The following is a 27,907-nucleotide window of genomic DNA, read 5'->3' on the forward strand; positions in this document are numbered from 1 at the left end:
CAGTCACTAAAAGCTTATATATATAGTTTTTGTTGCTTTCCCTGATGGGGTGGACACAGTTCAGATAAATCAGTTACAGCAGATTAGGGGATCGTTTCCTTCCCAAATCATCCTATCTGGGAGAAATGGAAACACCACTTGATGGCTTGGATTCTAGGGGGAGAGGCCCGGGCTATGGCTCACAAAATGATGTCCATTTTTGTGATACTCTGGGCCACCTTCCTCCCCTACGCTGTGATCATCAGAAGCTTAGAGAACAGCTTTTGGTAGGACTGGGTCCTCCAGGAGCTACAGACAAGGGACTCATAAGATGCCTGCTCTCACAAAGCCCCAGCACAGGAGGAGAGGAAACGTGACCTCTGATAGCCATGCAATAAGGCACCACGAATGTCTTAACAAGTTCCAGAGGAACTGCATGGGAGCTCTGTGGACTGAGTGATCACCTCCAGCCTGGAGCAAATCCAGGAAGGCTTCCTGGAGCAGGCAACACCAGGAAGGAGCATGGAGGGTAGATTTGGGCTGCCACCTTTGGAGAGGCTGGGGTGGGCTGCCAGGATTTGTGGAGTGGTCCTCCTTCCACATTTTTGCCATTACGAAGAGGAAGAGGGGAGACCAGTGCCTTCTTCCAAACTCTAAGTACCCTCTTCCGTTTCATGCATGGGGAACCCTCACCGTTTGGTTTTTGAGGCCCTCACAATGTTTGGTTTGTGGTCCAGGAGTTTACTTTGACTCTATTTTTCTCCACCTCCTCTGATCCACATTCCATAGAAAACTGCTCATGTGTCACAGCAGCGCTGTGAGGCATACGTGCTATATGACAGCTCCGGTGGGGGCTTCTTGAGCCCCTGTTTTGCCCCAAATATTAACTCCATGCTCCACAGATTGACATTCAAGCCTGTGCTTGGCCACACCTTCTCCCATCTTCCCCTGGAGCATTCTGTGCTGAGTCCCCATTTTGCACAAGCTGACCCCTCTGTCCCACACACCCTTCCTCCTCTTCTCTGCCTTGTTCCAGGCTCTTTCCAGCCATTATCCTCACTGGTCTTCCTTCCCTTCTCTCCCCTGCACCCCTTCCTCACTGCACCCAGCCTCACAGCACGTTGTAGAGTCATCCGTTTCAGCACTGGATTCTGCCTGGTCTGTGGTTTCCCTGAGTCCATCTATTTCCCTTCCCTGAGTCAGCTTCAAAGGCAAGGACCTGGTCTTGCTTGTTTATCTCTAGATCGGCCATACTTCTTGCCAGATGTAGGCATTAAAAAGTGTTATTGAATGATGTGAGGCCCACTTTACAGATGCACCAAGAAAGTTGGCAATGAGTGAGTTCTTATTAACCACTTTTATGTGCCTTGGTTGTGCCTTGGTTATGTCCTTCAGCTCAGCGTTTACTCCACTGAAGGTCCTTTCTGGATCTCGAAGGCTGCTGTGGTCGGCTTCTGAGAAAGTTTACGGCACAGGGTATATCCCTCAGTAATTTAAATGCCATGTTCCCTCTCCTACAAACCCATTTGCCTTCTCAAAATCCTGTGAAGCGTGTAGGACAGTTAATGCGAGTCCATTTTAGAGGAAAAGAAACTGAAGCTCAGGCAGGTGCCCAAGGCCAAACAGATGTCAGTGGAAGAGACGGCAATTGGATGCACATTAGTGGTCGTTCCAGTGCCTTCTCTCCTCTTACTCTAGTCTAGTTGGAGGAATAACCCACCTGACACAGGACAGGAGCATGTGGAATAAAATATCCACCCCTATGGATGTTAAGAAAACAAGATGATATAACTAAATGTTTCTGTGACCCTCCCCGCAACCAGCAATTGAGAGACACGGCATTTCTAGCCCCCCAGTGCCCTCTGGCACCCACCCCATCATGCCAGCCCCCGAGGGTGCTTTCTCTGGACTGTACTGTCTGTTTCCACTTCCAGACAAACAAGGTTGTGAGGGCTCTGGCTCCTTGGCTTCCTTTGAGCTTTCCCATAAGCTGAAGCTTCCTTTGTCTCCACACGTTTTGCAAATGAAGGAGGTGGCATCAGTCAGCATCCAGCCCAGCAAGGCTGAACATGGTGTGGACATCACGGGGGCAGACTTCCCCCTCAGCGGGTACTGCTTGGGCTCTGGAGTCAGGCTTCCCAGCTATGTGACCTTGTGGGGCTTAAATATTCTGAGCCTCAGTTTCCTCATTTTTAGTATTGGACTAGTATGGTACCTACCATCCTAGGTTGTGTGAGGCTAAATTAGATGATGGCTGTGAAGTAAGTACCTAGCACAGTGCTGGTGCACGATGCTGCCATGAAAAGGAGGAGGAAGGTGCTGAATATGAGGAAGATGATAAAGATGAGGATTCTGTGGCTGATGTAGGTGATGATGATGGTGAGGGCTGTGGTGAAGACGGTGATGATGACAATTATTATTGTTATTATTATTATTATGTTTTTTTTGAGAGCTCACACTGCCTGACAAGTCCACAGTCTTAACAACTACCCCACACGAGGTTGTTCTAATTCCATCCCCTGTTTGCCTGGCTTTGTGTGAGGCAGGCAGATAGTGAGCCAGGAACTCAGACCAGAAGTCTGCTCTACCCTGAGAAGAGGACCAGGAGAACTCTTTGTGGATGTTTTCCTTTCCCATCTGATGTGCTCACTATCTGTCTTCAGTTCTGGGCCAGCTCCAACCTTTCCAAAAGCCAACATGTTGGAGAGACCTCTTTGCCTTTGAGAAGTCTGAAATCATCCAAAGTCTTCAAAGAGAGGATACTTTTTATTCTTTTTTCTTCTTTTAAGTCCTCCAACTCATGTCCCAACAATACGGAAGCTGCCTGGGGTTCGGGGGACCATGTGCAAAGCCAGCCCAGCTGAGTTCCACTCTCCTTTAGAGGCAGAGGCCACTCTGACTTTTTGGCCAACATTCTACCCAAAAGGGAAGGTTGGGGAGTTTGACCATACTCTCCAACTTGACTCTCCTGGTTACACAGTTGCCATACTCTGCAGCTTTATTTGAATATCATATTTTCATTAATAAATTCAGCAAGGATTTAACTGTTTCTGGCCCTGTCTCATAGCGTTGTCTACACATCAGTCAAAACGGAACAGGTCACCCGTGCTGCCCTCCTGTTTATCTATTAATCATCTGGTAAATAAACCACTCAGTATCCTGCCCACTTCAGTAATGTTTGTGATGTAATTTGTTTGGATGCCCAAATGTCACCAGCGTTGATTGTAAGATATGAAAAAATGTACTTGCTCAGCATAGGAAGCTCTAGGCCAAAATGTAAGCATGAAATCTCGGGTTTATTTTTGTAATAATGTTTACAGCTGTTTAATGACCCTGAAAAGGTTCAGTAGTGTGGTGTTCTGTATTTCAGAACAGGAGCATATTATGCTTATAACAACCTTGGTTAAACAGTGTGAGCTACAACAATTGGAAAAATAGTATTTAATAAGAAGCCATTGTATTCTAAGTGAAGTTGTCTTAATTACTGCTTACCCTAAGTGTAAGAAAGCAAGGTGGGTTGTAGGGAAGGGCCAAGAGTCATTTGCTCCCCCAGGAAATAGGTCCACCTACTGCCAGAATTGCATTCTGTGATACGATTTTGGGGTAAAACCCTCAGTGGTGTTTGCAGCCCTTGCTGTGAACCTAAGCCCCGCCCCTTGCACAGCGACTAGGGGCTTTGGGGCTCCTGCAAGTTTTCTGAGGCAGCGCCTTTACCCTGTTGTTGAAAAAGGGAATATTTAGTTGTGCTTGGCTAGACAACAATATTTGATTTTTAAAAATCCAGTTGAAATGGTTATTTTGAAAGTCATTTTATTTCCTAACTATTCTTTTTCATGGTATAAGGATAAAACTCCTTCACGCAACTTACTGGCAAGATCTATATTTTTTGGGCTATTCATAAGATTACTTTTTTTTTCTGTGCTAGCAAAATGAAACTGTGTTTTTGTGTAAAATTTATTTAGACTCTTAGCAGCTGGCATTTCTGGTGTCCTGATAGTTTCAAATTTCATTTTGAGTGAAAGATACAATTAGGTTCTCTATTGGAAGAGTTAAGTGAAAACTTTTGTCATTGATATCACAGGAAATAGTCTTGAAGGCAGAAATGCAAAATCAAAATAACCATTAGCACCATCAAAGGCAGCTGAATGGCTCACTGTACCTGCAGTGATGGGGGTGAGGAGACAGAATGTATTTTGATAATGTGCATCCAATGGTGGGTTTCATAGGCTGAGAATACCCTCTTCATGAAATGTGAAATTGCACAGCTCAAGGAGAAACCCTCTAGCCTTCAGAAGCTTTCAGCTGGGGCCCCTGCCTGTGTTCAGAGGTAGGCCCACACATTTGCACGGTGAGGAATGCCATGGCGGCCAGGACTCAGGCCCAAGCCTGGGTCTTCCTCAATACTGACAGTAGGGTTGACTGCCCCGGTGCCCCACCATGACCCTTGGCTCAGGAAAGATCAGGACTAGGGTGGGATGTGTAGTGTTTCTATGTTGGAGGGATGACGCACCAGATTTGACAGTTCACAGTGTCCCCTGTCCAGTCTCAGTAAGGACGTCCAGCTGCCTCTCCACAGTTTGGAAAATTACGTACGCATTAGATCCTTCCATCAGTCAGCCGGGGCTTATTGATCTTCCTGCTATGCTTTGGGCTGGGGCCATGAGCTGAAGGCCGAGTGAGCTGTTCTCAGTGTTTAGTAGTTTGTTTACTTGCTTTTGATTGTGCTAAGGGTTTTCCTACCCAAGTGAGAGGGTCAGATGAGTTATTGTATAGGTTCCTCAGAAGGTCCCAGCTGCCCAATTGCCTTAAGCCCAGGGTCATGGCCCACCCTATGCTGGCTCCTGGTTTCTTAAAGTGGGTCCTTCACCTGCTGGAATACAGGGTGATGGCTCCAGAGCCAGCGCTGGGGAATGAAGGATGGGTTGGGTACTTGCGATAAAGTGCTCCCAGGTATTAGTGACCATTCGGGGCAGTGCTGCGTGTGGGTATGTATGTCTGTCCCCTTTGTCAGGACAGGCGAGTGTCCTGTGGCAGGTGGCCCTGCCACGGGACACTGAAACACATTCACCGCAGGCCTGTGAGGAAGCAGCGTGGTCCCAGAGAGAAGGCGTTCTCCCTGTGCTTGCTCCGGGAGGGCGGGGGAGAAGGAGTAATGGCACCTTCCATCAGAACGCGAGCCCCCCGCAGGCAGCCCCGCCTCCCAGCCCCTGAGCTCTTAGGGCTGCAGTTGGATCCAGTCCTTTAACAGTAGGACAAGTGATCCCTTAGTTTCCCAGAGTACACGTTTGTATTCCTTGCTAGAGGAATTCCACTTAGGGAATTGCTGCCCCTCCCCCAACACGGTCATACTCCACACACACACACACACACACACACACACACACACACACACACACAGACACACACACACCCCCTCTATATACCTCGTCTGCAATGGTTTCTTCTTTCTCTAAACTTTGGATTCAGTCTCTCTGGGGTCTTTTCATTGCTTCCCTGTTACTGGTGGCCTTGCCTGCACTGGCCCCTTGGACCCAGAGGCCCCTTGAGGGCAGCTACACGGAAGGCCCCGGGCAAGTATTTACTGAATGACTGAGATAAGGGGTAAATGAATTCCAGAGGAATTAAGTGTCAAGCCTGGAGAAATTGGGGCCGACCCAGGTTTTGCGAGTCCCAAGCCGGGCCTGGGGCCAGCTCGTCCTGCCTCGGCTGCTTTGGCCCAGGGACAGCACACCAATTACCCCTTGCTCTTTCCAAGAACTCACACTCCCTTTCCTTGCTCTGAGTCTAGCAGCTGGCATTGGTTATGACTGACCCATGGCAGCACCTGCACCTGCTCGTGGAATCACAGGGTGTCAGGTCTCACAGAGCTTTCTGAGATGATCGCCAGGCGTGGCCCTGCCTCACTGTGGGGCTCGGCACAGGCTTTGCTGGGGCTCATTAGAGGGGCTGAGGGCCGTAATCCTCAGAGTATCTCCTGGTGAGCTGGCTAGCTCTGCTCAAATTCTGGGTTCCCCCACGGATCCCAGGATGGACGATCAAGTTCTGAAGGGGTTGATTGCTCTCTGTCTCCTAGTGCCAGCAGCTGGGCCATCAGAAGCGGTCCACGCCCAGACGGCCACCGTGGGCACGTATAGTGCAAGAGCTGGTGTCGGGGCGTGGCCCTCCCGTAGCTGTTTCTGAACCCCCAGGTTCTGGGTGGGAGCCCAAGACCCTTCTGACTCTGACAGATTCGGATTGTTGGGTGTTCAAGGACTTCTGCAAAAGCTGAATTTGAATCCCATGAAGTTGGAGTGAAAATGGTTCTACTACAGGTTAGCCTTCTTTTATGGGCTGTGTTTATAGGGTCTGTTCACTCACTCATCCATTCAGTTAGAACGTCCTGAACGTACAATGAGCCAGCTCTGCTCTAGGCCCTGAGGCTTTATCTGTGACCAAGGCAGACATGAGCCTGCCCGCATGGAAGCAAAGCACATCTGTAAAAGGGTCAACAAGAAAACTGCCCCAGTGGTAAGTGCCATGAAGAAGAAAGTCAGGTGATGGTGTAGAGAGAGGCTGCGGGGATTAAGTTTTCTGTGACGAGGTGGACATGGAGGGCCTTTGTGAGAAGGGGATATGTGAGTTGAGACCTGCTTGGGGGGAAGGAGCCACCTGTGCCTTTGCACATTCTCGAACATGCTGAGTTCAACAATGGCACCTGAAGACCTGTGGCTTAAAGGGGGTTAAAAAAAGCTTTGTTGACTCTGAAAAAAAAATTTTGGGGCATAATAAAAGAATTCCCTCTCCAAACCTAACTTGAAAACACCCCATGTTCATTATTGGACAAGTTGAGCTGTTACCCGCACAGCGTGACTGGGTGGGGGGTGGTCTTCAACTTGATGCCGCTCATCCAACCTGATTTGCAGTCTTGCTGTATTGCACGTTCAGCCTCCTCTCCCTCCTGCGGAACTGGCCTCAGCTCAGCAGCAGTAACCTGAAAATAGCCCATCTTCCTGGATTCACGTCTTCTGAGCTGGCCAACCGGGCAGCCTTTGGAAGTGGGCCATCCATGTTGGCTTTGGACTTTCCGAACTTCCCCAGAGCTCTTGGGTGGAATTCTGAGCTCTCCCAAGTGGCTTCAGGGTCATGATCCATGTTTGCTCAGGAGAGGAGCCAGTGCAGCTGGATGGGGATTGAAGGTGGAGAAACAGCTCTAGACAGGGCCCTTCCAGGCCCCAGTCCTGCTCCAGCAACTTCTCACACTGGGCCTGCTCCTCCCCGCTGGTCAGCGGGTGCCATGAGTGCTGGGGCCGCACGGTCTTGTTGTCAACCAGTGCGTCTTCAGTGCCAAGGACCGGGCCTGGCACACACTGGAAACTCAGCAAGTTTGTTGAATGAATGTAAGAATCTCCATGAGAAATTACTCCTTTCTGACCAGGCTCCAGAATGGTTTCTTTCTTTTTTTTTTTTTTTTTTTTGAGTGTAGACTGCCACCGGAGACCAAAAGAAAAGATGGAAATTGGAAACATTCTTTTACTGCAAGTGACCGTGTCCCTGTATGTGTGTGTGAGTGTGTATAGTTGTTCAGGGACAGTCAGCCCTGCACCATGGTTGCAGTTTCTCTCCCTCCTGAAAATAAACATCATGTCTTTTTCTTCTCCTCTCTTGCAAGACAGACTCACAGCCTCTGTCTTCTTGCCAAGGAAGTCAGGTCTCCCATTGGAGACCCTCCATCCACGCATGGTCTGCCTGGCAGGAAGCCCAGCAGGCAGCAGACCCCACCGGGGCTGAATGTGCTTCCTCCACAGTTGAGCTCTGTCCCCACAGGTCCCCCTGAGGAATCGCTTGGCCCAGCAGTCAGTCCTGGCTGGGGTTAAGCGGTACTCCTGGACCACCTGGCTGGCCAACGCATCTAAACATTGGGATACAAAGGGGATGGATGTGCAATAACTGTTCCAGTGGCAGGAAACAAATTTGGACTCCTTGAAGTGGAAGGCAGATCTGGAAATAGAAGGAACCCAGGCATGGATTCATTGCCTGTCAGAGTTGAGCTCCCCACATGCTCTGATGTGGAGGGAGCTGTTCCCTCTGCCCCACCCCCGAATGGCCTGGCTTCAGCCATTCTGCACAGGCTGGAGAGGGGCAGAGAGGACTATTAAAGCCAATTATGCAGACCAGCTTTGAGTGTTAGTGTTTAACAAACAGCTTTGAGTTCTAATTTTCTGCAAAACACATACTGCAGGTACAATTTGTACTCATTACTGTATATTGGGAAAGTTATTAAAAACACTCAAACTTGGTTGAGACTTCCTATGGCATCGTCCCTGGATTTTAATTGGTTTTTATCTAGTTCTATAAAAGATCTCTTTAAGCCCAATCACAGTGCCTGCCACAGATATTATGCCAGTTGAAGGACAGGGAAAGCGCGCTCTGTGGTTGGTGTAAGTCTTTACCCCCTACCCAAATTTGAGCAGTCTCACCAATCCACTAAAATTCCATCACGAGATAATTTATACTTCTTTTGATGGGCACGGTAACCAAATGACAAAATAACAGTGTTTCGTAACATAAGGGTTAAATCTTAATCTCTGTGGTTTGCAAAGCTGCTACTCGCAGTCTCCTTAAAATTTAATATACCTCGTTAATGCTTCCTTGCAAACACTGAAGGATTTTTATGATTATAATCATGTTACAGCACCTAGTACTGTTTCTAAGCAGCATACTAATCAGCTTAATGAGATATTACTGCACTTTTTGTTGACTAAAGCAAAATCCCTTTTATTGTTCTAAAGCCTGTCCTTTACTTTATTTTTCCCCAAAACATTATCTTGTTTTATTATGTACCAGTAAATATCGTGCCATTGGGTTGGATTTTTTTTTTTTTTTTTTTTTTTGCCAAATCATAAAATAATCTCTTTCATCTCCGACTGGCGAACATATTGAATATAGTAACCAGAAACAAAAGTTCTAAGTGAGTCAGTTTGGTCTTGCAGTTAAAGCCATTCTGCTCTATGGCAAACTTTGAACTGAGCCAACAGGTGCAGGTGCTACAAGGGGGGAGAGGAGGAAAAGTTTAACACGTAGACCCTTGATTTGTTATTAGGTGTTGAAAGTGGTAAAACATTAATAATTTAAATGTGAATGAATAATTGCAGTCTGTAAATAGAAAATACAAGGAAGACGATCTATCGCCAAAACAAATTGGAGGAGCAATGCCATATTGCATAATTGGCATTTAATAATTCATTTTTTTATTATTGTTTTTGACTATAATTCCTTAGCATTATTCTGTGTAGGTAAGGCATGAAATGCAAATTCCCCACCAGCTGATGCTGTTGATTCGCTGCGCCACGGCACCTGGCACAGATCTGAACTCTCTCTTTATTTTCAGGGATGGAAGAAGCCAGTCTGTGCCTTGGAGTGTCCTCGGCGGCGCCGGAAGCTGAGCCCCATCTGAGCAGCCCCGTCCTCAACGGCCAGTATGCCATGAGTCAGAAGTTGCACCAGATCACCTCCCAGCTCAGCCATGCTTTCCCCGAGCTGCATCCGCGGCCCAACCCAGAGGAGAAGACCCCGGTTCCCCTCGACGAGAAGGCCCACGTGCCCATGAGTGGCCAGCCCATGGGCAGTCAGATGGCGCTCCTGGCCAACCAGCTGGGCCGGGACGTGGACACCAGCCTCAACGGGCGGGTGGACCTGCAGCAGTTCCTCAACGGGCAGAACCTGGGCATCATGTCCCAGATGAGCGACATCGAGGACGACGCCCGCAAAAACCGCAAGTACCCGTGCCCTCTGTGCGGCAAGCGTTTCCGCTTCAACAGCATCCTCTCCCTGCACATGCGCACTCACACCGGCGAGAAGCCCTTCAAGTGCCCGTACTGCGACCACCGGGCGGCACAGAAAGGGAACCTCAAGATTCACCTGCGAACCCACAAGCTGGGCAACCTGGGGAAGGGGCGCGGGCGGGTGCGTGAGGAGAACCGCCTGCTGCACGAGCTGGAGGAGAGGGCCATCCTGCGGGACAAGCAGATGAAGAGCAGCCTGCTGCAGCCCCGGCCGGACTTGAAGCCCCTGCCGCACGCCCAGCAGACCCCGCTGGCCGCCTGCAACCTGGCCCTGCCCACCAACCACAGCGTGCCCGACGTGGCCAACCCGGTGCCCTCGCCCAAGCCGGCCAGTGTGCAGGAGGACTCGGCGACCCCAGCTGCTGGCTTCCGCTGCACCTTCTGCAAGGGCAAGTTCAAGAAGAGGGAGGAGCTGGACCGCCACATCCGCATCCTGCACAAGCCCTACAAGTGCACGCTGTGCGACTTCGCCGCCTCGCAGGAGGAGGAACTCATCAGCCATGTGGAGAAGGCCCACATCACGGCTGAGTCGGCCCAGGGCCAGGGCCCCAACGGCGGCGGGGAGCAGTCGGCCAACGAGTTCCGCTGTGAGGTTTGCGGACAGGTGTTCAGCCAGGCGTGGTTCCTGAAGGGCCACATGCGGAAGCACAAAGACTCCTTCGAGCACTGCTGCCAGATCTGCGGCCGGCGCTTCAAAGAGCCCTGGTTCCTGAAGAACCACATGAAGGTCCACCTCAACAAGCTGTCAGTGAAGAACAAGTCCCCTAGCGACGCCGAGGTGCCTGTGCCCATGGGCGGCATGTCCCAAGAGGCCCATGCCAACCTGTACTCCAGGTACCTCTCCTGCCTGCAGAGCGGCTTCATGGCCGCCGACAAAGCCAGCCTGAGCGAGCCCAGCCAGCTCTACGGTAAAGGCGAGATGCCCATGAAGGAGAAGGAGGTTGTGGGGAAGCTGCTGACCCCCATCTCCAGCGTGGCCCACGGCGTCCCCGAGGGCGACAAGCACTCCCTCCTGGGATGCCTCAGCCTCGTGCCACCATTGAAATCCAGCTGCATCGAGCGGTTGCAGGCAGCTGCGAAAGCTGCCGAGATGGACCCCGTGAACAGCTACCAGGCTTGGCAGCTCATGGCCAGGGGCATGGCCATGGAGCATGGCTTCTTGTCTAAAGAGCACCAGCTACAGCGCAACCACGAAGACACTTTGGCACACGCCGGAGTTCTGTTTGATAAGGAGAGGCGGGAGTACGTGTTAGTGGGGGCAGATGGCGCTAAGCAGAAAATGCCTGCTGATTCGGTTCACAGCACTAAAGCGGGCAGTCAGAGAGACCTGCCAAGTACGCTCGACCCTTTGGAAGGCAGTCGGGATTTTTTGTCACACGGGCTGCACCAGGCTCTCGAGTACAACCTGCAGGGTCCCGGGAGTCTGAAGGAGAAGCCCACCGAGTGCCCGGACTGCGGCCGAGTGTTCCGCACCTACCACCAGGTGGTCGTGCACTCCCGCGTCCACAAGCGGGACCGCAAGGGCGACGAGGACGGGCTGCACGGGGGCCCCGATGAGCGGCGCGGCTCGGGCAGTGACCAGGAGTCCCAGTCGGTGAGCCGCTCCACCACACCCGGCTCCTCCAACGTCACTGAGGAGAGCGGGGTCGGAGGTGGGCTCTCGCAGACCGGGAGCGCCCAGGAGGACAGCCCACACCCCTCCTCGCCGTCCTCCTCAGGTAGGTTGCCAGGGGAGATGGGGGAGCAGCGGCTGGCGCAAGGGCCCTCCCTGCCCCGGGGCCTGGTTCTGCACCAGCCTCGGTGGGGAGGGGTCCCCGCTGCCCTTCAGAGTCAGCTCCGAGGTCACCGTGGCGTCGTGCTGTATGTGGACCTTGCCTGTCTGCCCTGCCTCAAGGGAAGGCTATCTTTTCAACTCTTTGACCTTCCCTTGAGCACTGGCCACCAGGAAAGTAAGCTGATCCTCCTCCCGTGTGGTGGAGATGGCCAGTTGTTATGTTTGCCAGCTGGGATAGCCTACCCTCCCCTGTGATTACCTGGCCCCATTTCTTGCCCTGACCCCCGTCCACCATCACCCCTGGAACCCGGGAGCTGCTGTCCGGCTCCATCCGTGGATGTGAATGTGTAAGTTCAGACCCTCACCGTCTCTCCCCCCAAGTATATGCCCATAATTCTGTCATTTGGGCCCCTCACTGCCTCTCCCTAGACCAAACCTGTCTCCGGCCCCCTTTCAAAAGTACAACTTGGCTCATCTGTCAGGTGCCTCTAACCTGAAGAACCACACCATTCTCCTCTGATGGTTTGGAGAAGCACAGAGGTTTGAAACACAGATGCGCGACTTCATGTCTTAAATTGTACTGTGTTACACGGGCGATACAGCTTTGGGGTCTAAAATAGCAAAGCAGAAAATCTGTCATCAAAATGTCTGTGAAATGCTGAAGCTTCCTGGCCCAGTTTGAGGGGGGAAAAAAAAAAAAGAAAGAAAGAAAGAAAGAAAGAAAAAAAAATCACTAGCCTAAGACAGCTAAATTAAAATCACTACCTAACAGCAGGTAAGCTTGTTGCCTTCATCCATATTTCCAAAGCCCCTTACTAATGGATAGTAAATTGAAAGTTATATCTCTAGCCCTTTATAAAGAAAGCATCTCGCTAATACTGTAATCATTCTGCAGCCTAACAACAGAGGAAATCATGCCATAACAAATACCCTGTTACTAATGGCAACATTGATTTCTGCAATCAGCCATTAAGTCTAGAAAATGAAAGACAGTTTGAGGCACCTCAAGGCACTGCATTGCCCACTGTTAAAGATGTGGCAGCACACTGTTGAGGGTAATTTTTAAAAAGTTTTTTTTTCCCCTTTTCTTTTTTTTTCCCCTTCTCAGTTTCCATAAATATTTCAGTATTAGAGGCAATTCACCACTACACTTATTAAGTAGATGCCAGCTTAGTTGTGTTGTTATTGTCATGCTTCAGTATACCCTTCTTCTAGGACAAAATTAGTATTAAAATAAAGTGTGAGTCTGGTGGCTTATTACAAACCAGTAAAGAATCGTTAAGACACATAAATCTGCACTGCACATTCCAAAGATTCCGATAGCACTTGATGCCGCTGCTTAAACACCCATGAAACACACTGTCTCCACCTGGAGTCCTAGCCTTGTTTGCAGTTCACTTCAGTGAGACACTCTGAAAGAGTTTAATGAGGAACTCCAGCACCACGGAGGGCTAGGCCACACTGCCTGGAGTGACCACCGCCCAAAACTTGCAAGGGAAGGGTTTTCCAGTGTCACCGCCTGACGGCGGGGATTCTGAGATGGATCTTTGTGCACGAAGGCAGCAAAGTGCCAGGTGTACTACTGTCAGGAGGGATTACTTCTGGCCTCCTGTGAGGAGGTCTCCTCTCCCTGCAGAGTGTCATCTCACGGTTTTTGGGATTTGGGACCTTTCTGGGGCAGAAAGCAGAGCGCATACTGGCTTTCCTAAGTTTTTGGAGTGACGTGGAGTTAACACTGACAGATTTTCCTCCCTCTCCCAGCCCTGCTGAAATGAAAAGGTCTCAGCAGAATATTCCGACACCAAATGTTCGGCTCTATTAATGACGTGTTTACCGTGTTTTTCTCACCTTCTGGCCAAGTGATAGCCTCATGCTATTCCTATCTCTGTTGTTTCCATATCTCTAAATACTCTGTTGAAAAAAGCCCATTTTGCCTAAAAGAACCAACCGGGCTTGGGACTCAAAGGAGAATTCTACTTGAGTTGTGGTTATCTTCGCACTTTTATTTCCCTCATTGAAGTATCGTACAATTGTGAATACTGATTCTTTCATTTCTGGTTGACTTCTTTGTTTTCTTCATATTCAAATTAGACACTTCCATAATTTTCTGACTAAGTAGGAAAATTGATGGCATACCAATATGCAGCCCAAATCAGCCGAATGCCTGGGCCATTCAGGTTTTCCTGGGATTAGGACCCTTAACCAAATCGGGTTAGTCTTCCCTCTTATTTCAACAAGTCTGACTTGTATAAAGTGTGATTAAAATAAGCATTTAAATAAAAATCTTGACACAATAGGTATTTTATTATTACCTGTTAGAGAGAAACCTGCAAGGTGAAGGGGAGAAAAAAAAAAAATCTTTAAGCCCTTAAGTAAAGAAAGAAGTACTTATTAAGGCTTCTATTAAGAAATAACTGCAAAAACACGGTTTTACAAATTTCTCAGACTGCATAACAATGTCTCAAAACTTAATTTGCATCACTTGATTCTTTTTTTGTTGAAAACTGGGTCAGTAGGGCCTGAGAAACTATTTTTTCAGATCTTAACCAATGAATTCTTCTTTATAAATCGCTGCTCTTAACATGATAGTAGTTCTGAATTCATCATAAAAAACCTTTTTACAGAGAGCCTCTTAGAACAGATCTCCAGAAGAAGGCTTACAATGAGTGGCAGAGACGTCCTTTGTTATCAGATGTAATTCTTTGCAAAGGAGGATTGGAACGGAGTGGCTGTTTAAAAATGTCTTGCTCAGACCGAGACGAAGAAGGGGTCAAGTTTGCAATCAAACAGTTATTGCCGAGATGGGCGACTGTCACTGGCTAGGCTAATGTGGGATGCAGCTGTTTGTTATGTGAGCAAAAGAATGTTTGAATCAGTGAACATGTGAAAATGATTCCAGTGAACCAGAAAATGTGTTTGTTCTTTGGCTCTCCAAACTGCTGAGAACCAAGCTTAAGATCAACTGTGAAAACTAGGACCTTTGACAAATTGAGAGGTCATATTTTCTAACAGAAAATGGACAAGACCAGTCATACAGATCACTTCCCCATCTTTCCCCTTTGTTTTATATTTGTTGTTGCTGTTGATCTGACTTACCAATAATTTCACACCATAGTAGATGTCATTTCTTCCTCCATGTACAATGCAAAGGGAAACTATTTGGAAAGCAGCAGCTTATAAATTTTACTCTTTTATGACATTTAGAAAGTGGGGCAGCTGTTTTGATGCTCCCTCATTTCTGGCTCGCGTGCAAATGCTCCGATGGCATTAATCTCTGCATCTTTCCCTAAAACCTCGTCTAAGACTGTGCTCCAATTCGAGCTTTATACAGAGTCAGAAGACGACCAAAGTTCTGTTTCTTTAGATTTTGCTTTGGAAATCATGGTCGGAATAATTAAAACTTAATGTACTAAGAAACGATACTGTTCATTATATCCAACAGGGCAGTTACCTTCTGCATTCCCCATAATTTTGGAGAGGGGCTAATTGAAGTGTTGTGGTGGGAAAGGGGTAATTGAATGTGTTGACCCTCTGTTCGTTAAAGTCGGCTAAGTTACATGATCAACGGAAAGCCAGGAAGAGATGCGAAGATGAAAATATTGTTAACCCCTACTACTTCTGGTATAATATTTTGAGATGGACAAGGATTATTTGATCAGCTGGGCTGGAAGCCTTGCGGGGTCTTCTTTTGTTGCCTGAGCTGCATTCCTGAAATGCTGGGTCTCCATCCTGTGCTGGCCCATTGACCACAGCATCAAAGGCCTTTATCCAGGGCTCCCTTGCATTTACATCGGGTGTATAGTGATATGATAGATTTTCTTTCTTTTCCACCTCTTTTTCTCATGTGGCTCCTCCTCCCTGCCCCCATTCATGATAACCACTGCCTGCTCCACACAAACAAATCCGGGCACCCAAAAGAAGGGAAAAAAAGAAAAAGAAAAAGAAAAAATTTAAGTCTGAGGATTAAGATCTTCTTTTTTTTTTTGCTTGTGCATTCCAATTGTTCTTAAAATATTTGGCAATGTCAATTAGTAACTGAGCAGAGTTAGCTGATGAACACAATTTTCCAGTAGACTGAGCACCCTATTGTTGCCGAGCGAACAGCAGATTTCTGAGGTCATTATCATTCGCTGGTTGCTTGGCCCAGCTGCTTCCTGCTGCAAAAGCCAAACTTTATACTGGAGCTTGGGGATGGCATGCAGCAACAGGGGGCTGGGAGGGGGAGAGGGGAGCTGGCTGCAGAGCCGAAGACAGTCATTATCAGCAGAGGAAACAGAAAGTAAAAGTTTCCAGGCAATTCCAGGAAAACTGCCCTATCAGGCGTCTCCCTCCCGTTCCTCTCCCAGCACCTTCCACCTCCAGGCAGGGAATTAAAAGGACCAGGGGACGCCCCCTGGGCATTGTGGCCACTAATCTCTTTGCTGAGCAGAACTTTGGAAAACAATAATCCCATTTAAAATTTGCTTAAAAATCGTTAACCCAATCTAAGGCATGTGAGTGATTTCCTCATTGATAGACTCCTTCATTTTTATTAAAAACAGAAGAAAGAAAAATTATTTTTTAAAAGATGATATTAAAAACTTGAAATTAGTAAACTTGGGGATGACAAACAGGGAACATTATTTCATTTTCCAGGGGGACCTTTTGAGCGGATACTAGTCTGAAATTCCTTGTAAATCAAATTTAGCATGGAAGGTTCCCCCTGCCCACTCTGGCTTCCCCTTTTTCCTTCCCCCTCTCTCTCCCTCCCCCACCCTTTAATTTGGGAGCTGGTTCAGTGAGATGAAAAGCTGCACTTTTTTAAAGCTCAGCTGTTAAAACTGAGCGCCATATGCAGCCTTTCCGTCCCGATGTGGAAGTGTGTGCAGGCGGCCGCCGTGTTTGTGGAGATTTACGGAGGCTCGGCTGTGTGTGCCGAAGCCCTGCCTGGGCAGATGCTAGCGGGCCCTGCCTCCCGGGAGCTGGCCCCGCCTGGGCTAATAGGCTGGCCAGATTCGGGCTGGCTCCTGGGGCGTGTCCAGTGGGGCAGAGGTCAGGGGTCCAGGTGGGTTCCCTCTGGTCTCCCACCTTTCCGCTGGATCTGGGGGCGGTCCGCCCACCGGGCATGGTGCTGGAGCTGGGGAACAGTAGCCCTCAGATGCTGATTCACCTCACCGTCCTCCTGTGTGGGGGTCGGACGCCTGACAGCAGCTCCTCTTTATAAACTTCCCATCACTCCGTGCCCTTTGATTGTCTTGTGCCTGGGAACACTCAGTGCCACTCTGGGGCCTTGGCTGTCTCTCTCACCCCTTTGCGCGGAGCTGTAAATCCCACTTCCACGGGGCTGCCCGATGGTGCTGTCACTTAGCATTTCAGAAAGAGAGAAATCGTTCTGGCTCTGAAAGTCCTCAGATTGGGAGTGTGATATAAAAGATGTGTGACACGAGATCCCAGAAGCGAAGCCTCTTTCCTCTACGTTCCTGGGGATTCCCAGATTACCAGGACACCGTCTTCTGTCAGAGGGATTGATTCCTGCTGCAGGGTCACTGGAGCCCTGCCTTTGTTTAGCCGCACTCTGCCCACCTTCATGTCCCTCCTGTGCTCCTACGGCTGCTGCGCTCCTGCCCGGAGAGCTCAGGGAGCCCGAGGTGCCCACGGTGTGCTCCTTCTACTCACGTTAACACAAGGAACAAACGTTCATTTAAATCTAAATTTAATGGTAATAAGAAAAACACGGATTAGCTAAGGACAGGTTACAATGAGGCAAAGAATTAAACAGTCAACTTTCAAAATGGAGCATGAAACATTAGCTGCGTGATTGCCGTTAACTGGAATGGGAGGTTCGGGCTCAGGTCCTGGCCACCACCTCGGGTGTGTTGGGGCTGGAATTAGCAGTTTGCTTTGCAAATGGCCACAGTGTGGCCTCTGCTTGTTGGTCAAAAGCAGGTGTCATGAGCTACCTTTCATCCACCCACTCTCTTGCTATGCCATCAGGTACCTGGGAACGTAGGCCCAATGTGTCACTACCGCCAGCGGCCGCTGCTGCAGAGCAGGGACAGCCTCTGTTTGCAGGGCAGCTTGGGTTCACCAGACCCCTTCTCCATCAGGCTGCTTGTGCCTTCGAATCCCTTCGTTGACATGGAGCTCTGTGCCCCCTTATAAGAAGCACACTCCTGAAAGGGTAAAGTGGGAAAGTCTTCCTTGCTTAAGGAAGTTCTAGTAGGTGGCCCTGATGTCTCAGGGGTGGAAACAGGGACAAGCTTCAACAAGCCTCCTATTTTACTGGCTTTCAAGATTCCCCTGGATTCTAGGGGGAGACCGCTGGGATACTTGGGGATGTTGAGATGGAGAACAGAGGGAGACCTGGGACAGATCCGTGTTGGAAGCACTTTGCAGCGTTCTGAGGCTGTGAGGTTGGAAGAGGAGTGAGCCCTAACTCCCATAACTGTCGAGCTGTTTTGGAGCGTTGATGGTAGGGGTGGAGAAACACCTGCAGAGATCAGGAGACTGGATTTGTGCAAACGTCCCAAATTCGTGGTGATTGGGCTGGAACCTTTGCCATCTGTGACCCTTGGGCCTGCTTGCTGCCCTTCTGGGTTCCTCACCTCCCTCTCCTCTGTTGGCATGTGACCTCGCCTCCCCCGCCTGTGTGGACCGGGCTGGCGTGCTGAGGAGGAACGAGGGGGTGCAGTGAGGCTCGCAAATGGCTGAGGAAAGGGGGCTCCCCAGCAGGGTGTGAGGCAGGGGGTGGGGGGGGGGACTCTCTGTTCTCTCCAGGAAGCAAGCGTCACAGCAGCTGAGAGGAGCCTTGGGTCCCCCATGCCTTTTCCTGGCAGGACGGGGCGACGGCAACATTTACTTAAGCTGTGGAGTTTGGCACTGCTGCCGCCAGGCGCCATCTGGAAAGCCCTTCTCAGGAAGCCGTGGGCCCTCCCTAAAGAGCTCAGGGGAGCAGGTCTTGGGCAGAGTTTTGGGCCTTTTTTCTTGGGCAGAACCTGAGCGGCAAGGCACCTGAGCGGGGCTCGGGGGTCCCCTGGGAGCTGTGTAGCTAAAGCAGGTCCTCCTCGGTGTGCGCGTGGCTTTTCTCTCTGCTGGGCTTCTCCACTTAATTCTGAGCCAGATCTGGTGTAGCTTTTCTTTGTCAGGAGAGCACTCAATTTCCTGGGGCTGTATTTCCATTTATTTATTTTGTATTGCATTTTACTTACTGTTCTCACCTAAGTCCTGGTATGCTGTGGGTGCAAAGGTGTGGAGCCAGCCAAGACTGTCCTGGTTAGTTACCGAGACAACCCTGTAATAATGGGGCTTGTTAACATAATGTAAGAAGTGACTATTGTGCCTCTAATATGTGCTGGGAGGCAGGAGGGAGAACTGGGTGGCTTGGCTGGTGACAAACAGGGCCGAGCTAAGCACAGAGATTTGCCACCATCCTCTCCCTGATCCACATCTTCAAAAAAGGCTGCGGAACTCCAAAACAGTGCATGCCTGAACACTCCCTACGGCTACCTGATGGGTGGGCCAAGGCACTAAGGGAGCTGTGCTGTGCGCAGGGGCAGCGGTGGGTGGAATTCACGTGCCCGGGCCTGTTTTCTTTTCCCACCAAGGGGAAGTTGTCCAGGGCCTGGCTTCTTGGGGGACCCACCTCTTCGTTGCTGTGAGCCTTGGGGTTTTGTGTGACATGTGGCATGTGTCTGAGAGACGTGGGAGATACAGCACAAGCTGACTCCTTGGCTGGTCCGGCCCTCCTCTTGGGAGTGCCCAGCCAGGTGCTGGCAGGAGGAAGTGGGTAGTGGGTGGGCTTGGCTTTCTATGCCTCGTCACTTGCTTTCAAAGGGTGGGGTCCTGTTTCAGCTTTTTCTGGAAGCAGGGCACACCTTGGGGAGACTGCGATGTTTTACTCTGGGCCTTGGGTGCAGAGGATGCCACAGAGGATCCGTTCTCTCCCCTGGGAGGTGCCTGGCTGGGCTGGGACTTAGGCGGACACCAGTTCCTTTCCTCTGGTTTGACCTCAGTTCCAAAGCCTTTTGATGTACAACGAAGCAGGTCCCCTCCGTGGCGCTCTCGTCTCTTCATTACAGTAATGTCCCGAAACTCTTAACTCAGTGGCTGTCATCGTGGTTTCTGGACACCCTCGGTTGTCTTCAATCATCTTGAGAGGTATTTTGGAAAATTTCCAACTTGCTTATGTTTAGTTCAATGTAAAATGTGTGCAGTGGTTGTTTCCTTGAAGACCGAGACAGATACATGTTTCTTTTTATTGCTAAATATATTCTGTTAAATTTGTTGCTAAAATAGGTGTTTTAGGGTTGTTGTTCTTTTTTAAGTAATTTGCCTTGGAAAATTGTAGTGATCCTTCAGCAAAGTTGCTGTGTGACATAAAATAATCCCTGTGTGGGGGGAGCCTTGGCAGCTGGGGCCTGACCACCTCTGAAATGTCCTGTATGAGTGACCTTCAAACCCTTACCACTTGGTCTCCTCCTAGAGAGACATTTACTGACTTCTTTGTTGCTATTTTTGTTGTTTAATGACATTATTGTTATTTTTCTCCTACATTAATTCTTGTTCATCTTGGACATTGAGAAAATACAGATAAGTTCAAATAAAAATAATTTTTAAATATATGTCCCCTTACCACTCAGAGATAACCACTGCAGACATTTTAGTCCATTCCTTCCCAGTCCTTTTTGTGCACTTGAAGATGTATTTCACAAAAAAGGACCATACTGCATGCACAGTCTTCTATATGATATAGTTTTTACTTAAATATATGTCATATATTTTTTTCCATTGAATATTCAACACAAGGATCAACAAACTTTTTCTGTAAAGGACCAGATAATAAATAATTTAGGTGTTGCAGGATATGTGGGCTCTTTTGTAACTACTCGATTCTGCCATAAATGAAAGGGCTTGATGGTTTCCAATAAAACTTTATTTACAAAAACAGGTGACAGAAGGATTTGTCCCATGGGCTATCCTTTGCACACTCCTGTTCTTTAGTAATAGCTGTCCTTTTATAAAAGCTTCATACACGTAGTATGTTCCTTGAGGAAATATTAGAAATATGGAGAAGCAAAGGGAAAAATCTGCCTCTAGTGATCTACTGAGCATAGTAGAAAACTTGTTTCCATTTTTTCATTTCTGCACCTAAATCTTTCTGATCATCTGTACAATTATTTCCCTAAGTGGTACTCCTCGACATGGAATCTCAGGTCACAGGCTGGCAGCACTGAAGCTGCAGATGTGTATTACCCAGGAGGGTGCTGTGTCTTGAGGCCATTTCTTCCAGTGCTGGAGATTTTACTGAGAAAGTTCCTCGTAAGGTTATATTGAAATCTGTCTCCCTCAAGGTAGTTCCCTGTCACCAAGCAACTCTGTGACTCATTTGTTCATTCATAAATTCATTCATTTGTTCATTCATTAATTCATTTTTTCATTCAAGGACAAAATGCTTATTAAGTAGGTTCTGAACACCGAGCAATGTGCTAGATGCTGGAGATTCAAGGATGATAGGGATAGGTCGCAGTGCCCAGAGGCCCAGAGCCTGGGAGCCGGGACAAGTCCTTCACAAGAGGGGTAGATGCACGGGAGGGCCGCCCCAGGGCTGGAGGAGACGCACTTGCCTTGGCGTCCACATTTGTTCCCAAGGGACCTGAAAGGGTGACGGAACCTCCTCAGTCACTTCAGTAGCTCCTGTGGCAGGTAACTCTTTCCCATTGTAGAATCTGGCCAATTCGGTGACTTCTGGGGGAAGCACCCCCAGCTCAGCCACTGCGGCTGGCTGTCCTCTCTCTCCCTGGCTGTGAACTGGAGTTGAACTCACTTTCTTGCTGCAGAAGAGGCCCTGGGGAGAGTCCAACTGGTGCTTTTGAGGACGACCCCTCAGGCCAAGAAGGGGGCCAGATGGGAGCTTGTCGGGGCTTGCAGCTTTGTGGCATGTGTGTCCTGGCAGCTGGTCACCCCACACCAGGGGCCAGCCCTGAGGCGGGCAGCAGGAAGAGGCAGGGTGGAGCTCCACACCAGGGAGTGAGGGGCAGGCCCCCGGCTCCAGCTCACCTGCCCTGACCACCCTGTCATTGTCGCCAGTGGTTCATGGGCAGGGGGAGGGCACGAGTCAGGTGTCATGTGGAGTGTGGACTCCTGTTGGGACCCTGCAGGTAGAGCCTGTGAGAGCTTGTCAGATGTACACTGGGAAAGAGGCTCTCTGCATTTTACCCAAACTAACCTGACTTCAGAACTGTCCATACCTGTCCCACAGAGGATCAGGTGAGTCATCGGGGGGCGGGGGGGGCGGGTGCGGGATATACCCACCTCATATGTCAAGATGTCCAGCGTCATAGAGGATGGTGGGCACTGCAGACAGTGCCAGTGTTCTTTTTGGATGGTGGGTCATGAACTAAATACAGACCCACTATGAGAATGAGTGGAAACAATTTCTTCTGGTACATATCAGACCTCAATTGCCCTTTATTTTCTGTGAATGAAAACGTCATAATCATAAGCCTGGCTATTAACCCAGAGACAAGTGCATTTTCTAATGTTTAAGAAACGGCTCCGGGCAGAGCACATACTTCAGCCAGAACTTGACCTTCACACACAGTCAGGCTTTACCCACCCTGCTGGGCTATTTGGGCAGCTCACTCCCCTCCCCGGGGCCTGGGGAGTGGGGGTGGGGAAGTCTAGAAGACTCTTAGACCCCTTTCATCTTGCTTTTCCCCTCCTCTCCTCTCCCTTCCCAAATGTTTCCACGGCCTGAGGGTAACTTTCAAGGGTCTCATCCACTGAGCAGAGAACTAGGGTTTGTAGATGCTAAGGATTTGGGGATTTCTTGTCTACCTGTGTTTGAGCCTCGAGCAGGCAGTGAGGTCGTGTTATCTCTGAGGGGCCCGGTGTGCCCGGTGGGGCTGGGAAGACCCTCTTTTAGCTCCTTTCCCACCGGGCACCTTCCCACCGGCTCTCCCTGTCTGGGGCCTGCATGCCCTGGAGACAGGGTCCTGCCCCCGGAGGGGCACTGCCAGGGCCCCGCCCTCAGTGCTGCTCAAGGCTTGCTCTTCCCCTCCTGGGGGCTGACTTGGCAGGGCTGCAGGAAGTGGAGAGCGTCGCGGTCATGGTGGAGGGCTCCAGTGCTGGCCCTCAGGAGCTGTGAGACCCAGCAAGGGCTCCTTAGCCTCTCCGCGCTTCCGTGTCCTAGAGCCCGCCGGAGGAGAGGCTGTCAACAGCCGCGTAAACTGTATTGAGTTCCAAAGCTAGGAAGTGGTGGAGCTGAGATTCTAGCCACGTCTGTCTGACCTCTTGCCTTTTAGTTCCACTGTTGGGTCGTGCTGGGGATGGGGTGAATGCAGCCAAAAGCAGAAGCCCTGCTCGCCAGCCCCATGTCCCGCTCCACGCTGGCCAAGATCAGCCCTGTTAGGACAGGCTCTGGGAAGCTCAGACAAGTACTCCTTCCCTCTCTGTGTGTCTCGGGGGAGGTTGTCCTCACATCTTTTCCAGAAGAGAAGCAAGGAAGGGGGTGGCCCCGCGCTTGCTCAGCTCTGCTGAGGATCGACTGGGACCCGGCCCAAGCTGCACACTTAGGCTTAAAGTGACTCCCCAAAGCTGCGGTTTCAGGGATCCCCTAACCTCTACTCAAGGTCACATGCGTAGCAAGTCACAAGTGTCTGGCGGCCGTGTCCCCAGGGTGACAGAGAGGATGGGGCCCCAGGAGCAGGGCCTGGTGACAGAGGACCCAGCTCTCTTCCTGTGCAGCTTGCCCGAGTCTCAGTTCCCCGTCCCTCCCAGCTCTACCACGCGCTGCCGGTCCTGTTTCTGTCTCCGTGCTCTCCTGCGCAGGCCAGTGCTGGAAGGTGGCCTGGGTGAGGGTGGTGGGCCAGAGGACAGGACAGGAGGCGGGGGCACAGGGCTGGCGCCAGCTCGCAGCCCTCCCCAGCCACCGACTCTTTCCAGAGAGGAGCGGGGAAGCCCCCACGGGCAGGTGAAGAGAAAGGGAAGAGGCTCCCCAGCTCCTCCTTCCCGGTCAGCACCGGCCTCCGAGGTGTGAATTAGGAGGCAGAGTCATCATCTGGGAAGCCTTCCAGAGGAGGGGCTGCCGGGTTCTTTGTTGTCGCTCCTGGTGGCACTAAGAACTGAACCAAGCGGCCACTTTGCACTGGCCGCGCCGAGCAGAATGCTCTGGGCCGTCACTGTGCCCTGGACCCACCTAGGGTGGTCCCAGGGAAGGACCCGCGATCTGCTGGGGGGCTGAGTCTGCTGTTGTGGGTGTAGGGGGTTTAGCAGTTCAAACTGACCCTAGCTTCTGGGAATAGAGCATTCAACACGCAGTTGTGACTGTGTGTGTGTATGTCGGAAGGCTAGTGTGTGTCTGAACGTTTGTTGTCTGTGTTGGGATATGACTTGGTGTGCGAGTGGTCGCGCTGTCTTGGGCTGGTGTTGCTGTGTGAGTATCTGTAAGGCGCTTTAATTTTTTGGATGCAGTTGCCGAGGGTGGATGTATTACCGTGTGGTGCTGTGAGTGTGGGGGGTGGATGTGTGTTGGGCCGTGGTTGTACTGGGATGGGAGTGGACATGCACGCACCGGGTACGTGTATCGGTGTGTACGGGTGAGGGTGAGTTGGGATACGAAGCTCATTACGTGTGTGTGGGCATTGCGGTGTGGTTAGGGTGTGGGATCAGGGTTTGCAGATATGTTGCTGTGGCTGTGTGGTTTGGGGGAGTGCATATTTGTGTGTTGACACATGCTAGTAGGGGTGTGTGTGTTGAGATGTATGTAACGGTGTGCGGGGTATGTGTTGATATAGGTGTCAGGTGTGCGGTGTGTGGTCGTGTGTGTTGGTGCATTGATGCATGTGTTAGTGAAGATGCGTGTGCTGGGATGTGTGTATCTGTGTGTGTCTGCCTGTGTTGGTATGGGTGTTGAGGTGTGTGTTGTGTGGCTAAGGATGTGTGTGGTGGGTGGCACGATGGCCTCCTCTTACATAGGGAGGCTGACCTCCTTGAAGCATCGTGACCTTTTAGCCTTCCCTGCGGGAAGAGAAGCTGGTCCTGAGCCCAGCCCTGCCCCTTAGAGCATTGCTAATGGAGTCTCCCCTGCCTGTTGCCGCCTCAGCCTCGGGCGGAAGCTCTGGCTCCTGGGTTATGAGTTGGCACATGCAGCGGGGGCCGTCTTCCAGCATCTCACAGCCAAGCCCTCTGAGGCCTCGTGCTCCTCCTGGAAGAAGCTGGGGCTTGAGGGTTGGGGTCCCCATCCAGGGAACCTCTGTTCTGGGTTCAGCCAGCAAGTGTGTGGAGTGGGCCTGAGAGCTCCGAGAGGACAGGGGTTGCGCTGTCCTCAGGTGTGTTCCCATCGTGGTCCCTGGCGCTGGGCACGGGATGCAGCAGGTGTTCGGGGGATGCTCGTTGACTCTTACGGAATAAAATGAAATGTGCTCTCCTGGGACAAAGGGCGCTTGCCCAGGAGCCAGCCAGGCCTCGGGCCTGCCCACCACTCCCCCTCGAGGTGCCAAAGAACCTGAAATCACAGTGCAGAGCCTGCACCACAGACCTGCAGTGAGTCCCTGTGAGCTGGCAGGCGTCCCTCTGCCAGGAGCGGGAGGACCCAAGGGCATGAGGGAGCCTGGGGGTCAGAGACGGGCCCAGGGCGGGTGAGTACCCCTCTGGGGGCAAGTCCTCTCGGGGATGGGCTCAGTCTGCCATCAGCACCTGGGGACCCCCTCTCCGGGACAGTGGCAACCTGGGCTCCAAGTGCAACTCCTCCTCCCTGGATGACCATCCTCCACGAGCCTCAAAGCAGCTGTCTCTCCTTCCCCAGCTCCTTGGAGCTCATGGACACAGTGACAGCCTCACGGACTGTGAGCCTGCTGGGGGCCAGGGCAGTGGGGTAGAGCTGTTGCCGAGGGCACCGCATCCTCCGTCTGCAGACTGTTTAAAGGCTTCAGCTGTGTTACCAGCAGCTTGAAAAGTGATCTTGCAGCCACTTCGGGGTTTAGTTAGCCATGTTCTGTGGCCATCGTGGATGATCTAGGGTGCAGGCCTGGGAGTTGGAGGTGAGCCTTACTGAGCCCACCACAGGTGGGGGTCTTCAGAATGGTGCCCCAGACAAGCAGCAGGCATTGAGGGGTGTCAGTCTGGTCAAAGGCTGGGGACCAGAAGGACACTGGGCCCTTGAGGAGCTTAGGATCCATTTGGCAGGGGACTCTTCCGTTTCCTGAAACTTAAAATAATCTACCAGCTGTTTTATAAAGTCAGAAAGAAAAAGTGTCAGAGAACAGCATGTATGGGTCAGGGCAGCTATGGATTTGGTGAAACTTTTCCTGGAAATCACGTGGAGCAGAGACCATGTGTCAGCTCTGCCCGGCTTCTGCTGGAAATCTGTGAAGCCAGTGCTTTGGGGTCAAATGACCTTTTTTGGTTAGTGGCGGAGGAAATGCTTCCACCTCTGAGGTACGAGCCCCGTGAAGAACGATGCGAAGGTCCTGGAGACTCTGGTGGAGGAAGCCAGGAGTGGTGGAGGAGCGGACGCCCACGAGGTAGAGGGCAGATGCCTCGGGGTGGGCTCCTTCCCAGGGAGAGCAGGGCCCATGGAGGCTCGACAGCCACCGCTGATGGCTGTGCTCCTCAGGGCATTGGAGGGAACATACCTGAATCCCTGAAGGGCAAGCACTGTGGGGACGGAGCTGCCTGGGAAAGGAGGGACTGTCAGGGCGGCCGGGTGAGCAGGGACGGTGGCCCAGGGGTGGAGCGGCCCTTTGAACGAACAGCCTGCATCCCTTCCCTGCTCAGAACACTGCGGTGACTTTCCATTGTGTGGGGAATAAAATCTGTGGTATCAAGGCCTGGAATTGTACACCCCCTCCCTCCTCTCTGACCACGCCCTTGGTGGCCTCTGTGTTGTCTGTCGTTTCTGGGGTGAGCTCTGGACACAACTCTCACAGGCTGGTTCCATCCCATCATGCAGACCTCCTCCCTCCAGTGGCCTTTCCATGAGCCCCCACTATGAACGATCGCTTCCCAGCCCCTCGCTGGAAACATTATCCTGTATTGTCATCTTCAAGGCCTTTGGGAAGCGTCGTGTTCTCTGTGTGCTGATCTACCCGTGACTCGAGTGCACAGCACTGCCCACAGTAGTGCCCGCCACACAGTGGAGGCTCAGTAAACATTTTTTAAAAGACACGGCGGTAAAAGGCACATAACACAAAATGCACCATCTTAACCATTTTTAAGTGTGTGGTTCAGTGGCATTAAGTGCATTCACATTGTGTGCAACCGTCATCACCATCCATCCACAGAACTCTTTTCATTTGGCAGAACTGAAGCTCTGTGCCTGTTCATCAGTGGCCCCCATTCCCTGCCCCCAGCCTGGCAGCAACCTTTCTACTCTCTGTCTCTATGAATATTACACTCTGGGTACCTCATGTAAGTGGAATCATACGGTGTGTGTCCTCCTGTGACTGGCTTAGTCCCTTAGCATGATGTCCTCCAGGTTCATCTGTGCTGTAGCAGGTGCAGGATTTCCTCCCTTTTTAAGGCTGAATAATATTCCATTGTATGGATGGACCACATTTTGTTTATCCACTCATCTGTCGGTGGACACTGCCTTCATTTCAAGAAATACTTTCGCATAAGTGAATGAAGGCAGGGTGTGGTCTGGCCTCCCTGTCCCCTGCCTGAGGGAAGGGGTTGTGACTTTGGATTCGTTGAGTTAATTCACAGTATCCCGAGCTACTGGCTCCCCAGAAGCCAGGGGCCGCTTTCCTCAGCAGAGCACGTGTTGGGGTCTGAGCATTTTGGAATTCAGCATGGGTCAGACCTTGGCCCTCTGGGAGGGCTGCCGTGTGCCCTGAGGGGCCACACATTCTTCCACAGGGACGAGCCCAGTGTCTGCCGTCGGGCAGGACGGGTGGCGGGGGAGCTGTGGTCCCTGGAGCTGATGCTGGAAGAGGAGTGGACACACATGGCAGCAGCTCTGTGGCAAAGGCTTAACTGCCCCCAACCAGGAATGCTGCATGGTTTTGCTGGAAGCCGAAATTCTAGAAGACAGCCAGTGTTGTCCAGTACGTTTTGTTTTCTTTAATTTAATTTAATTTTTTTATACAGCAGGTTCTTATTAGTTATCTATTTTATACATATTAGTGTACATATGTCAATCCCAATCTCCCAATTCATCCCACCACCACTAACCCCCTCCCCCGCAGCTTTCCCCACTTGGTGTCCATATGTTTGTTCCAGTACTTTTTTTTGGAAGTTCAACATTCTCCTCGAAGCTCGTCCCGTGCCTCTTTGGAGTAGAATCCCTATCTTACCCGCTTAACATAGCCTGGGTTGATGCTGACTTCAGGACAAAGATGAGGCCTTGGGGATC

General features: G+C 50.8%; 1 protein-coding gene across 6 annotated transcripts in view; it reads left to right on the forward strand.

Annotated features, from left to right (window-relative positions):
* Positions 1–27,907, forward strand: part of ZNF536 (zinc finger protein 536) — a 418,463-nt gene that overhangs the window by 178,534 nt on the left and 212,022 nt on the right. For all 6 annotated transcript variants that reach the window (XM_007165033.2, XM_007165032.2, XM_007165035.2 and 3 more), the window contains exon 4: positions 9,347–11,518. In XM_007165033.2, coding sequence (XP_007165095.2) covers positions 9,349–11,518 — 2,170 coding nt within the window. In that variant the 5' untranslated portion in view covers positions 9,347–9,348. The remainder of the gene's footprint in view (positions 1–9,346; positions 11,519–27,907) is intronic.

The sequence above is a fragment of the Balaenoptera acutorostrata genome, chromosome 19, assembly GCF_949987535.1.
Source record: "Balaenoptera acutorostrata chromosome 19, mBalAcu1.1, whole genome shotgun sequence".
NCBI lineage: Eukaryota > Metazoa > Chordata > Mammalia > Artiodactyla > Balaenopteridae > Balaenoptera > Balaenoptera acutorostrata.